A 10,172-nucleotide genomic window follows, 5' to 3' on the forward strand; every position below is an offset into this window, starting at 1 on the left:
TATATATATCCAAGTGAAGATCCACTACTTTTCCTCTTCCAGCATAACCCTCAGCACAGGCTCACCCCAGGGCTGTGTGTTGAGCCCCCTCCTGTTCACTCTGCTAATGTATGACTGCGCACCGACCCATCCAGGCTGTCATATGGTAAAGTTTGCAGACGATGGTTGGATGTATAATAATGAAGAGTCCAGCTACAGGCAGAAGGTGGAACACCTGGAGAGCTGGTGCAAAAATAACAACCTTCACATCAATGTGAAGAATACAAAGGAGATGGCCATGGACTTTAGAAGGAATAAACACAACTCCCCCTTAGTGTATTCTTAGTTTTGTGTATTCTTAGTTTAGTGAATGTAGTACATTCTTAGTTCATGTCTTGGATCTTACTACTGTTTTTCTTTACAATTTGTATTTTTGTTGGATGTAACTGGGACTCTGTGTACATAGTTTTGTTCCACCTCATGTACCACATGTAGTGTGAATGACTAAAAATCCTTGAATCCTTGAATATACAGTGAGGAAAATAAGTATTTGAACACCCTGCGACTTTGCAAGTTCTTCCACTTAGATGGAGGGGTCTGAAATTTTCATCTTAGGTGCATGTCCACTGTGAGAGACATAATCAAAATAAAAAAAAATCCGGAAATCACAATGTATGATTTTTAAAATAATATATTTGTGTGTTACTGCTGCAAATAAGTATTTGAACACCTGCCAATCAGCAACAATTCTGGCCCTCAAAGACCTGTTAGTCAACCTCTAAAAAGTCCACCTCCACTCCTCCACTTATTCTAAATTAGAAGCACCTGTTTGAGGTCGGTAGCTGCATAAAGACACCTGCCCACCCACACAATCAGTAAGACCCCAACTAATAACATGGCTAAGACCAAAGATTTGTCCAAAGACACAAGAGACAAAATTGTAGACCTCCACAAAGCTGGAAAGGGCAATGGGGCAACTGGTGAACAAAGATCAACTGTTGGAGCAATTATTAGAAAATGGAAGAAGCTAAACATGACTGTCAATCTCCCTCAGACTGGGGCTCCATACAAGATCTCACCTCGTTGCGTATTAATGATCCTAAGAAAGGTGAGGAATCAGCCCAGAACTACACGGGAGGAGCTGGTCAATGACCTGAAGAGGGCTGGCACCACTGTTTCCAAGGTTACTGTGGGTAATACACTAAGACGTCATAGTTTAAAATCACGCATGGCACGGAAGGTTCCCCTGCTTAAATCAGCACACGTCCAGGCCCGTCTTAAGTTTGACCATGACCATTTGGATGATCCAGAGGAGTCATGGGAGAAAGTTATGTGGTCAGATGAGACCAAAGTAGAACTTTTTGGTCTTAATTCCACTCGCCGTGTTTGGAGGACGAAGAATGATGAGTACCATCCCAAAAACACCATCCCTACTGTGAAGCATGAGGGTGGAAGCATCATGCTTTGGGGTGTTTTTCTGCACATGGGACAGGACAACTGCACTGTATTAAGGAGAGGATGACCGGGGCCATGTATTGCGAGATTTTGGGGAACAACCTCCTTCCCTCAGAGCATTGAAGATGGGTCGTAGCTGGGTCTTCTAACATGACAATGACCTGAAGCACACAGCCAGGGTCACCAAGGAGTGGCCCCATAAGAAGCATATCAAGGTTCTGGAGTGGCCTAGCCAGTCTCCAGACCTAAACCCTATAGAAAATCTTTGGAGGGAGCTCAAACTCTTTTTTTCTCAGTGACAGCCCAGAAACCTGGTTGATCTAGAAAAGATCTGAGGAGGAATGGGCCAAAATCTCTGCTGCAGTGTGTGCACACCTGGTGAAAAACTACAGGAAACGTTTGACCTCTGTCATTGCAAACAAAGGCTACTGTACCAAATATTAACATTGATTTTCACAGGTGTTCAAATACTTATTTGCAGCAGTAACACACAAATAAATTATTTTAAAAATCATACATTGCTATTTCCAGGATTTTTTTTTTAAAGATTATGTCTCTCACAGTGGACATGCACCTAAGATGAACACTTCAGACCCCTCCATGATTTTCAAGTGGGATATATATATATATATATATATAAATATATAAATTTATTCATTTCATATTTATTCCTAAACCTTTTCCGTTCACCCTTTAATGTGAGAAAATCAAAGGTAGGCCAACGTGTCAGTCACAGTGATTCTTATTTAGTTTATTGAAATCCAATGTTTAGCAATGGGGGACACTTTTGTTTTTCTTGCACTGCTGCTTGAATCTGACTGAAAACAACAACAACAACAAATGCAGATGTTGTAACATTAGAAGTGTCTGTTCAAGATTAGTTTTTTAGGATCATAAAAAGGCTATAAAAAATGTTTTAATTATTTTTCAATGCAGAAAATAAAACAAAATTGCCGATTGTTGTTAGGCATTAATTTACATTTCCGGAGATGTCTTAGTTAAAGAAGTTTTAGTTTTCATAATTTCCTCTCATTCCCCTTCAAACTTAAGATGAGAATTATTTATGTCTCTGTCTGTTTTCCTCAGCTCAAATAAACTTTAATAAATTAAACTAATTTGAAAATCTGTCATCGTCTAACATCAAAATTATTTGGTACCACCGTGATAAACCCTTGGGAAAACTCAGCACCTTGTGGTCCAACGTGTCAGGAGAGACGGGCTTCTAAAGTTTATGTTCATTAACTTATTAATTCATTTCACCAAGAATTTACAGGAAGTAATACAGGAAGAAATACAGGAAGGATCTCAGGCTAAGATAATAAAAGACCTGAAAGATCTGGAAAGACTAAAATAAGCTCAGGAAATGATAGATGATAAATCATTGACACAACTTCACAAGCAATAAATAATCAAAATATAAAACAAACAAATACATTATAATATGGCAACATACGAAGACTTAGAGTTTAAAATATACAATGTTGAAGATGCGATTGATACAAATTTTTTCCCTGAAATACAAGACTGTGAATATTATAATGAAGAACAGTTTAATGACATCAATATAACTAATGGAGGTCTCTCTATTATTCACTTTAACAGTAGAAGTTTAAATGCAAATATATCCAAAATAATAGATTATTTAAAACAGCTAAACAGAACCTTTACAATAATAGCACTGTCAGAGACGTGGCTCAACGATGAAAACACAACTTATGTTCACATGGAAGGGTATGAATTATATCATGTGAACAGAAGCAACAAAAGAGGTGGTGGAGTGGCTCTATTCGTTAAAAATGAAATAAAATGTAAATTAATTAATGAAATGTCAATAGTTGTTGATAATATCATGGAAATAATAACAATAGAAATAATAAACAAGAATGATAAAAACATATTAATAAGTTGTGTATATCGATCTCCAGGATCAAATATAGAAATATTCACTGATAAAATGGTACAACTATTGGACAAGAGTTTTAATAAAAACATTTTTTTGTGTGGAGACTTTAATATTGACCTGGGAAATAAAACAGATTCAAATAACATCAGTACATTTACAAATTCATTGTATAGTTTAAATCTTTATCCGTTAATATCAAAACCAACAAGAATTACAACTCATAGTGCTACAATAATCGATAATATTTTCACAAATGTAACAAATGGGGATGTGATGGGAGGTATTTTAATGAGTGATTTGAGTGATCACTTACCAGTTTTCATGATTTATAAAAATGATCAAAGCATTACAAAAGAAATTACAATTAAGGAAAAAACAATAAACACATCAAAAAAAGCAATGGACAAATTAAAAGATGATTTACATAAACAAAGCTGGAAAGACGTGTATGTTGATGATGTGAACAGATCATATGATGAGTTTATGAATATTTTAGGAGCTCTGTATGAAAAGAATTGTGTGCAAAATAATTGTACAAAGAGAAATGTTGTTGACCAACCATGGATGACGAAAGGGTTGAGAAATGCTTGTAAAAAAAAGAATTATTTGTATACATGTTTCTTGAAATTGAGAACACAAGAGGCTGAAGAGAAATATAAGAAGTATAAAAATAAATTAGTAGCGATTATAAGGAAACACAAGAAGGAATATTATAGTGATTTATTAAATAAAAGCAATGGTGATATGAAAGCAACATGGCAAGTAATAAATAGTGTTCTGAAAAGTCATAAAGCAAAAACAGGTATTTCACAATATTTTTTGAAGGATGACAATGAAATCCATGATGAAAATGAAATTGTAAATGGATTTAATCATCATTTTGTGAACGTTGGATCAAGCCTTGCTGCTAAAATACCAAAAGTAGACAATAATGTGAACCATTCAGTTATAAGTTGTGACAACAGTATTTTTCTTAATGGAACTGACAAAGAAGAAATAATGAATGTTGTAAAAAATCTTACAGATAAGAGATCAAAAGACTGGGTGGACATGGATATGATGTTTGTAAAGGACATAATGAGTTATGTTATCGAGCCGTTTACATATATTTGTAATTTATCATTTTCAAAAGGAATATTTCCAGACAATATGAAAGTAGCTAAGGTAGTTCCTCTCTTTAAAAATGGTGATAAATGTGTGTTCAATAATTATAGACCAATATCCTTATTACCACAATTCTCAAAAATTCTAGAAAAACTGTTTGTGACCAGATTAGATAAATTTATTACTAAACAAAACATTCTAAGTAGCAGTCAGTATGGGTTTAGAGCAAAAAACTCTACATCAATGGCTCTCATGGAAATAATAGAACAAATAACTACTGCTGTCGATCAAAAACAGTATTGTGTTAGTATTTTTGTTGATTTAAAAAAAGCATTTGATACTATTGACCACACTATTCTCCTTGAAAAATTAAATAAATATGGTATAAGAGGACCAGCATTACACTGGGTATCTAGCTATTTAAAAGATAGGAAACAGTTTGTACAAATAAATGGTGTAAGATCTGACTTGTGCAATATCACTTGTGGAGTTCCTCAAGGCTCTGTACTTGGACCAAAGTTATTTATTTTATATGTGAATGACTTAGTGAATGTATCAGGACTCCTCAAATGTGTCCTTTTTGCAGATGACACCACATTTTTTTGTTTGGGTAAAGATGTAAAACGGATGTTGGAACTGATGAAGACAGAATTTGATAAAATACAAACTTGGTTTAAAATTAATAAATTATCATTAAATTTAGATAAAACTAAATACATGATATTTAGTAACAAAAAGAAAACTGTTGACGATCCATTTAAAATTGAGGGTGTTGAGATTTGTAGAGTTAATGAGATGAAATTTTTGGGTGTAATCATTGATGAACAGCTCACATGGAAAAATCACATAAATTCTGTAAGAACAAAAATATCTAAATCTATTGCAGTACTATACAAAGTCAGGGAATTATTAAATGATAAAGCTCTGTACATGTTGTATAACACAATCATTGTTCCACATTTAATCTATTGCATTGATGTTTGGGGGAAAGCGTGTAAAACATTTACAAAACCTATTTTTATCTTACAGAAAAGAGCTGTAAGAATCATCACCAGAAAGCATTACAGTCACCCATCAAGCACATTATTTTATCAACTGAAGTTACTGAAGTTTCATGATTTGGTAGATTATAGTATTTTATCAGTTATGTATAGGGCTCAAAATAACACATTACCATTAAATATCCAAAGAAATTTTGTTAAAAGACAAAGTTGTTACAATCTTAAGGGGATAGAAATATTTGTCAAACCAAAATTCAGAACTAGTCTGAAGGGAAGGTCTACCTCAATCCAAGGAGTTGGATTGTGGAATGGTCTAGAGAATGATGTAAAAAATGTCAAGTCAATGTGTACATTTAAGAAAAAGATCAAATCTAGATTGTTAAAAAAGTATATATGAAGTAGCTTAGTGTGTGTTTTTTATTAGAATTAGAAAAATTAGAAAGTTATTCATTTTGTTCTGTTACTTGAAAATTAATATGTCTGAAATAATTGTTTGAAAAAAGGGGCAGATATAATAAGATTTTTTCTTCTTTCTGCTGCCTTTCATTTTAAATTTTTTTGTATCTTTTTATATATTGTTATGGAATTGTTTTGTACTTTTTTTAAAATGAATAAACTTCATACCATACCATACCAATTTCACCTTTAAATTGTAAAATGTTGACACAGCAGGGAGACATTTATCTACAAATACATGAAAAATGACAGAACAGTAAAACTTTCCACTGTATTTAATCCTTTGATAAAAGAAGTCAGACACAGATCGAGGCCATCGTTTGTTCATCTGTATTTCTCAGCCAGAGCCAGAGCCAGAGCTGACAGGAACTTGTCCATGGACACGTGGATCTCAGGGGTGAAGTCTTTGGGAAACATGATGGCCAAGACCACCAGGATGTTGTGGGAGAGAATCTGAAAAAGAAGTCAAAGCTTACAAATGATGAACTCGTGGACGTCGTTTAATTCAGTTTAACGGTGAGGCGTCAGTCTGTTGAAGTACCTTGAAGTTGGCAGGATCCACTCTCAGGGTGAAGGCGTGCAGCTCACTGAGGTTCAGGAGTCCACCTGCTAGATCATCCATTTTGCCCACAGCGTCGACGACTCCAGACATGATGGTCATTCCGTGCTCCCTGACCGGAGCAGAACCGGGGCTCAGGTCCTTCCAGTGGGCGAAGTAGGTCTTAGTTTGAGGGTAGACCAACAGCATCCTAAGGAGAACAGCAAACATATAAAATCTCTTTATAGAAAATTAAAGCATTGTAGTCGGTGTGAGTAGTTATAAATTGTACTTTACCTGGACAAAGCATCTGAACCAATATCCTCCACTTTATCGGCCGCTTTGGCCCAGAAGGCCTTGACTGTGTTCTTGTCTTTAGCGCTCAGACTCATCTCAGCTGGGTTGTGTTTGTCTTGGTTTGGTCTGGTCAGCACCAAGTTGAAGATGGTTTTATAGATGGAGCTGGACAAGGACACACCCTGGTCAACGTCATCGATCGCTGCACTCAGACGTGTTTCCACTGATAACTGATCTCATGAGATAAAACTTAAACGGTCCCCCGAAGATCTCCTGAACGAATTTACAAACAAAACAAAAACCCAAACAACTTTGCTAGATTTCCACTGTCAGTAACAATTTACTTAATTTAATCAGAGTCAATCAAAGGTTCATATTCCTCTGTCAGAGGGAAAGTCCAGTTGGAAAAGTGTTGCAGAAAGTTGTTAAAATTCAGAGAAAATCTTGTCAATGATCATTAAATCTTTTTATTTGATGCAACACTAAACTTCTTGGTATTCATTGAACTTTTAAATGGTAGAAATTCATGATAAAATAGTGACTTTTAATTAAAAACCTAAATGTAACAAGTAAGGAGGAAGACAGCAGGAGGAAAATGTTAATTAATCTCCAAAATTACCAGAAAATAACCAAATAAAACAAAATATAAATATAAAATGCCTATTTGTAAAATCTATTTCTACTATTATTTTTTTAATATTATTTAAAATAATATTTTCTTTTAAACGACACAAAATAATTTAACACTTACTGAAAGTACAAAACATTATTTTTTAATCTAAATGTACAATTCTTTAGCCGCGAGTTCTCCAGCATTCCTCCACCTGCACCAGCTGAGTGAAGCGAGCGGGCACGGGAGGACTCGCTGTTACAGTTCTTCTAAATTTAAAGTGTCAGTCAAAAATTGCGTTATGAATATAGAAAAAAAAAGTATATAAGTCGCTTCGGCATATTAGTCGCAGGCCTGACAAATCTATGCAAAAAGCTGTGACTTATACGCCAGAAAATAAGGAGCTTCCCAACTCGATCTGGTGAGGACATCAACACAACACTGAGTCTGGACATGATATAAAAGCTGATGCATTTGCAGTGTTAGTAAATGTCTTAATCTGATTAATCCTGCTTCGTGAAGGACCCCACTCACCCAGCACACACACTTTTTGCCCCGCTCCCCTCAGGAAGGAGGTTCAGGAGCATTAAGTGCAGAACCACTAGACTGAGGAACAGCTTCTACCCTGAGGCTGTTAGACTCATGAATCTCTAATTAGAATAATCCCTGAAAAATCACATCATGTTGCTGCTGATCGGTTTCATGTTGCTGCTGATCTGTTTCATGTTGATGTGTTCATGCGTGCTCATCTTCGCACACAGACTCATGTTCGTGCTGCTGTTCGGCGTAATGTTTTAATGCTACTAGTGCTTAGTGTATATTTAGTTAATGTTTTTCTTAGTTCATATCTTAGATCTTATTACTGTTTTTCTTTTACGTTTTATTGTTGGATGTAACTGGGACCCTGTGTACATAATTTTGTTCCACCACATGTACCACATGGGGTGCGAATGACAAAGAACCTTGAATCCCTCGAACTAAACATCTCTCAACCAAATTCCAAAGTAAAGAATTTATCAAACTGTTAAACTTTATCTAAATCGTTGCTCGTATGAAGCTAGTTATATTTTGGCCAAATAATATTTTTTTTAGATAAAAGATTAATCCTTATTGCTTAATTAAATCTGTATTCATTCAACAAACACGTCTTTAAATTTGTTATACAAATTCCTATTCTTATTTTTCATGTTTCTAATTTGATTCATTACTTTTAAACTTCAAAGACAAATTTGGTCTCCTCATTTAGATGAATATTCACTTGTTCTGGTAAAGTATATGGATGGTATGATAAACATATGAATTCTCTATGATTAATGGATTCATCGGTTCTGATTATTAAAAGGTGAATACATTAATGAAGCTGTTGCTGGTCAGTAAAATGAGCGGCTGGAGTGCAAAACAAGTAAATAAGTGTAATAAAGTGATGAGAAAGTGTCGCCCTTTCTCCAACCACTCATACACGCTACAGTAAAATCCTGCACATGATGATCACAAAACGTTGAACATAAATCTTTTATTTTTAATAAAAAAAACTTGTGTGCATTTAATAATAAGTTATTGTCAACACAACTTAAAAAAAAAAGACAATTAATGTATTCTATTGACAAAAACTAAACAATTAAAATACTTTTAGTGGTTTTAGTGCTGGCAGCCCAAATTTTTAGATATTCTTTTCACGACTGAAATCTTTTTCCACATGCAGTATTTTGTTTTTTCAAAAAATCGTGCGCTTTAAAAACAATTCAAGCAGCGAACGTGGCCTCTCCTTATCGGGTTTTCAAATCCACAATACTGATAAAGGCCAGCTCCACCCGTCTGATAACTCTGGGAGGAGCAGAACTGCTGGTACATAAAACGGGCCTGCCGGTCCTTCTGACCAGACGAGTGAAACCAACCAAGAATCAGGCAAAATGGTCAAATGGTCTGACTTCGAGCGCGCCACCATCGCGGACATCTTCTCCAAGATTGACACTGGGGCCGTGGGCTGTGCAGCTCTCTCCAGGTTAGATTTATTTTCTCTTCTTCCGTAACATAAATCCAAAATTGCGTGCGTTTCTGGAAGTAACACTTTTTGTGTGTGTTCCCTCAGGTGTCTGACTGTCTACCCCTGGACTCAGAGATATTTTAGTAAATTTGGAAACCTCTCCAGTCCTGATGCGATAGCGTCAAATCCCAAAGTGGCAGCTCATGGAAAAGTTGTCATGGGTGGTTTCGAAAAAGCTGCGAAGAACCTGGATGACATCAAGAACTCATTCAGAGACCTGAGTGTGCTGCACTCCGAGAAGCTGCAAGTAGACCCTGATAACTTCAAGGTAAATCCATGTGCAACGTATGGAAAACCAGTGACTACAACTGTTGTTTCCACTTCCTGATGCACCGTCTTTTTTATTTATTTGCAGCTCCTTGCCGACTGCGTAACCATTGTGGTCGCTGGTCAGCTGGGTAAGGCCTTCACTTCTGAGGTCCATGCAGCATTTGAGAAGTTCCTGGCTGTGGTGGTGTCCTCCCTGAGAAAGCAGTACTACTAGAGAGCTCTCTGCAGTGGACACTCACAATGCTCTGCTTTAAAAAAAAAAAAAAAAAAAGGCAAAGAGTTAATAAAATATGAGCTTTTTCAAGACGTTGTTTGGCTGTTTTTGTTTCTATTTTGGCACAATTTTAAATGGCAAAGAAAATCTTTGACGTGTAAAATAATAAAGCTCTGAATTGATCTTATAACAAATATGTTGGAGAAAATCTTTCTCACTTACGTTGTTTACCCAAAAGAACCACACTCAATACAAGAAAAAATTTTTTAACATGCATTTTACTTGCAAGGACCCATTCAAG

The 10,172-nt window shown here is 35.6% G+C and overlaps 2 protein-coding genes across 2 annotated transcripts; one reads left to right on the forward strand and one right to left on the reverse strand.

Moving 5' to 3' along the window:
* Nucleotides 1-6,155: 6,155 nt before the first annotated feature.
* Nucleotides 6,156-6,856, reverse strand: LOC119421766 (hemoglobin embryonic subunit alpha). The gene is made up of 3 exons (XM_037689124.1): nt 6,734-6,856; nt 6,440-6,647; nt 6,156-6,351 (listed from the first exon to the last, which is right to left on the reverse strand). The coding sequence occupies exons 1-3, from the start codon at nt 6,826-6,828 to the stop codon at nt 6,223-6,225; spliced, it is 432 nt and encodes a 143-aa protein (XP_037545052.1). The 5' UTR covers nt 6,829-6,856; the 3' UTR covers nt 6,156-6,222.
* Nucleotides 6,857-9,162: 2,306 nt separating this feature from the next.
* LOC119421765 (hemoglobin subunit beta) lies at nt 9,163-9,930 on the forward strand. Its single transcript, XM_037689123.1, has 3 exons — nt 9,163-9,345; nt 9,433-9,655; nt 9,743-9,930. Exons 1-3 carry the CDS (start codon nt 9,254-9,256, stop codon nt 9,869-9,871), a joined length of 444 nt encoding a protein of 147 aa, XP_037545051.1. The 5' UTR covers nt 9,163-9,253; the 3' UTR covers nt 9,872-9,930.
* The last annotated feature ends 242 nt before the right edge of the window (nt 9,931-10,172 follow it).

This window comes from Nematolebias whitei, chromosome 15 (assembly GCF_014905685.2).
Source record: "Nematolebias whitei isolate Nwh7 chromosome 15, NemWhi1, whole genome shotgun sequence".
Taxonomy (NCBI): Eukaryota; Metazoa; Chordata; class Actinopteri; order Cyprinodontiformes; family Rivulidae; genus Nematolebias; species Nematolebias whitei.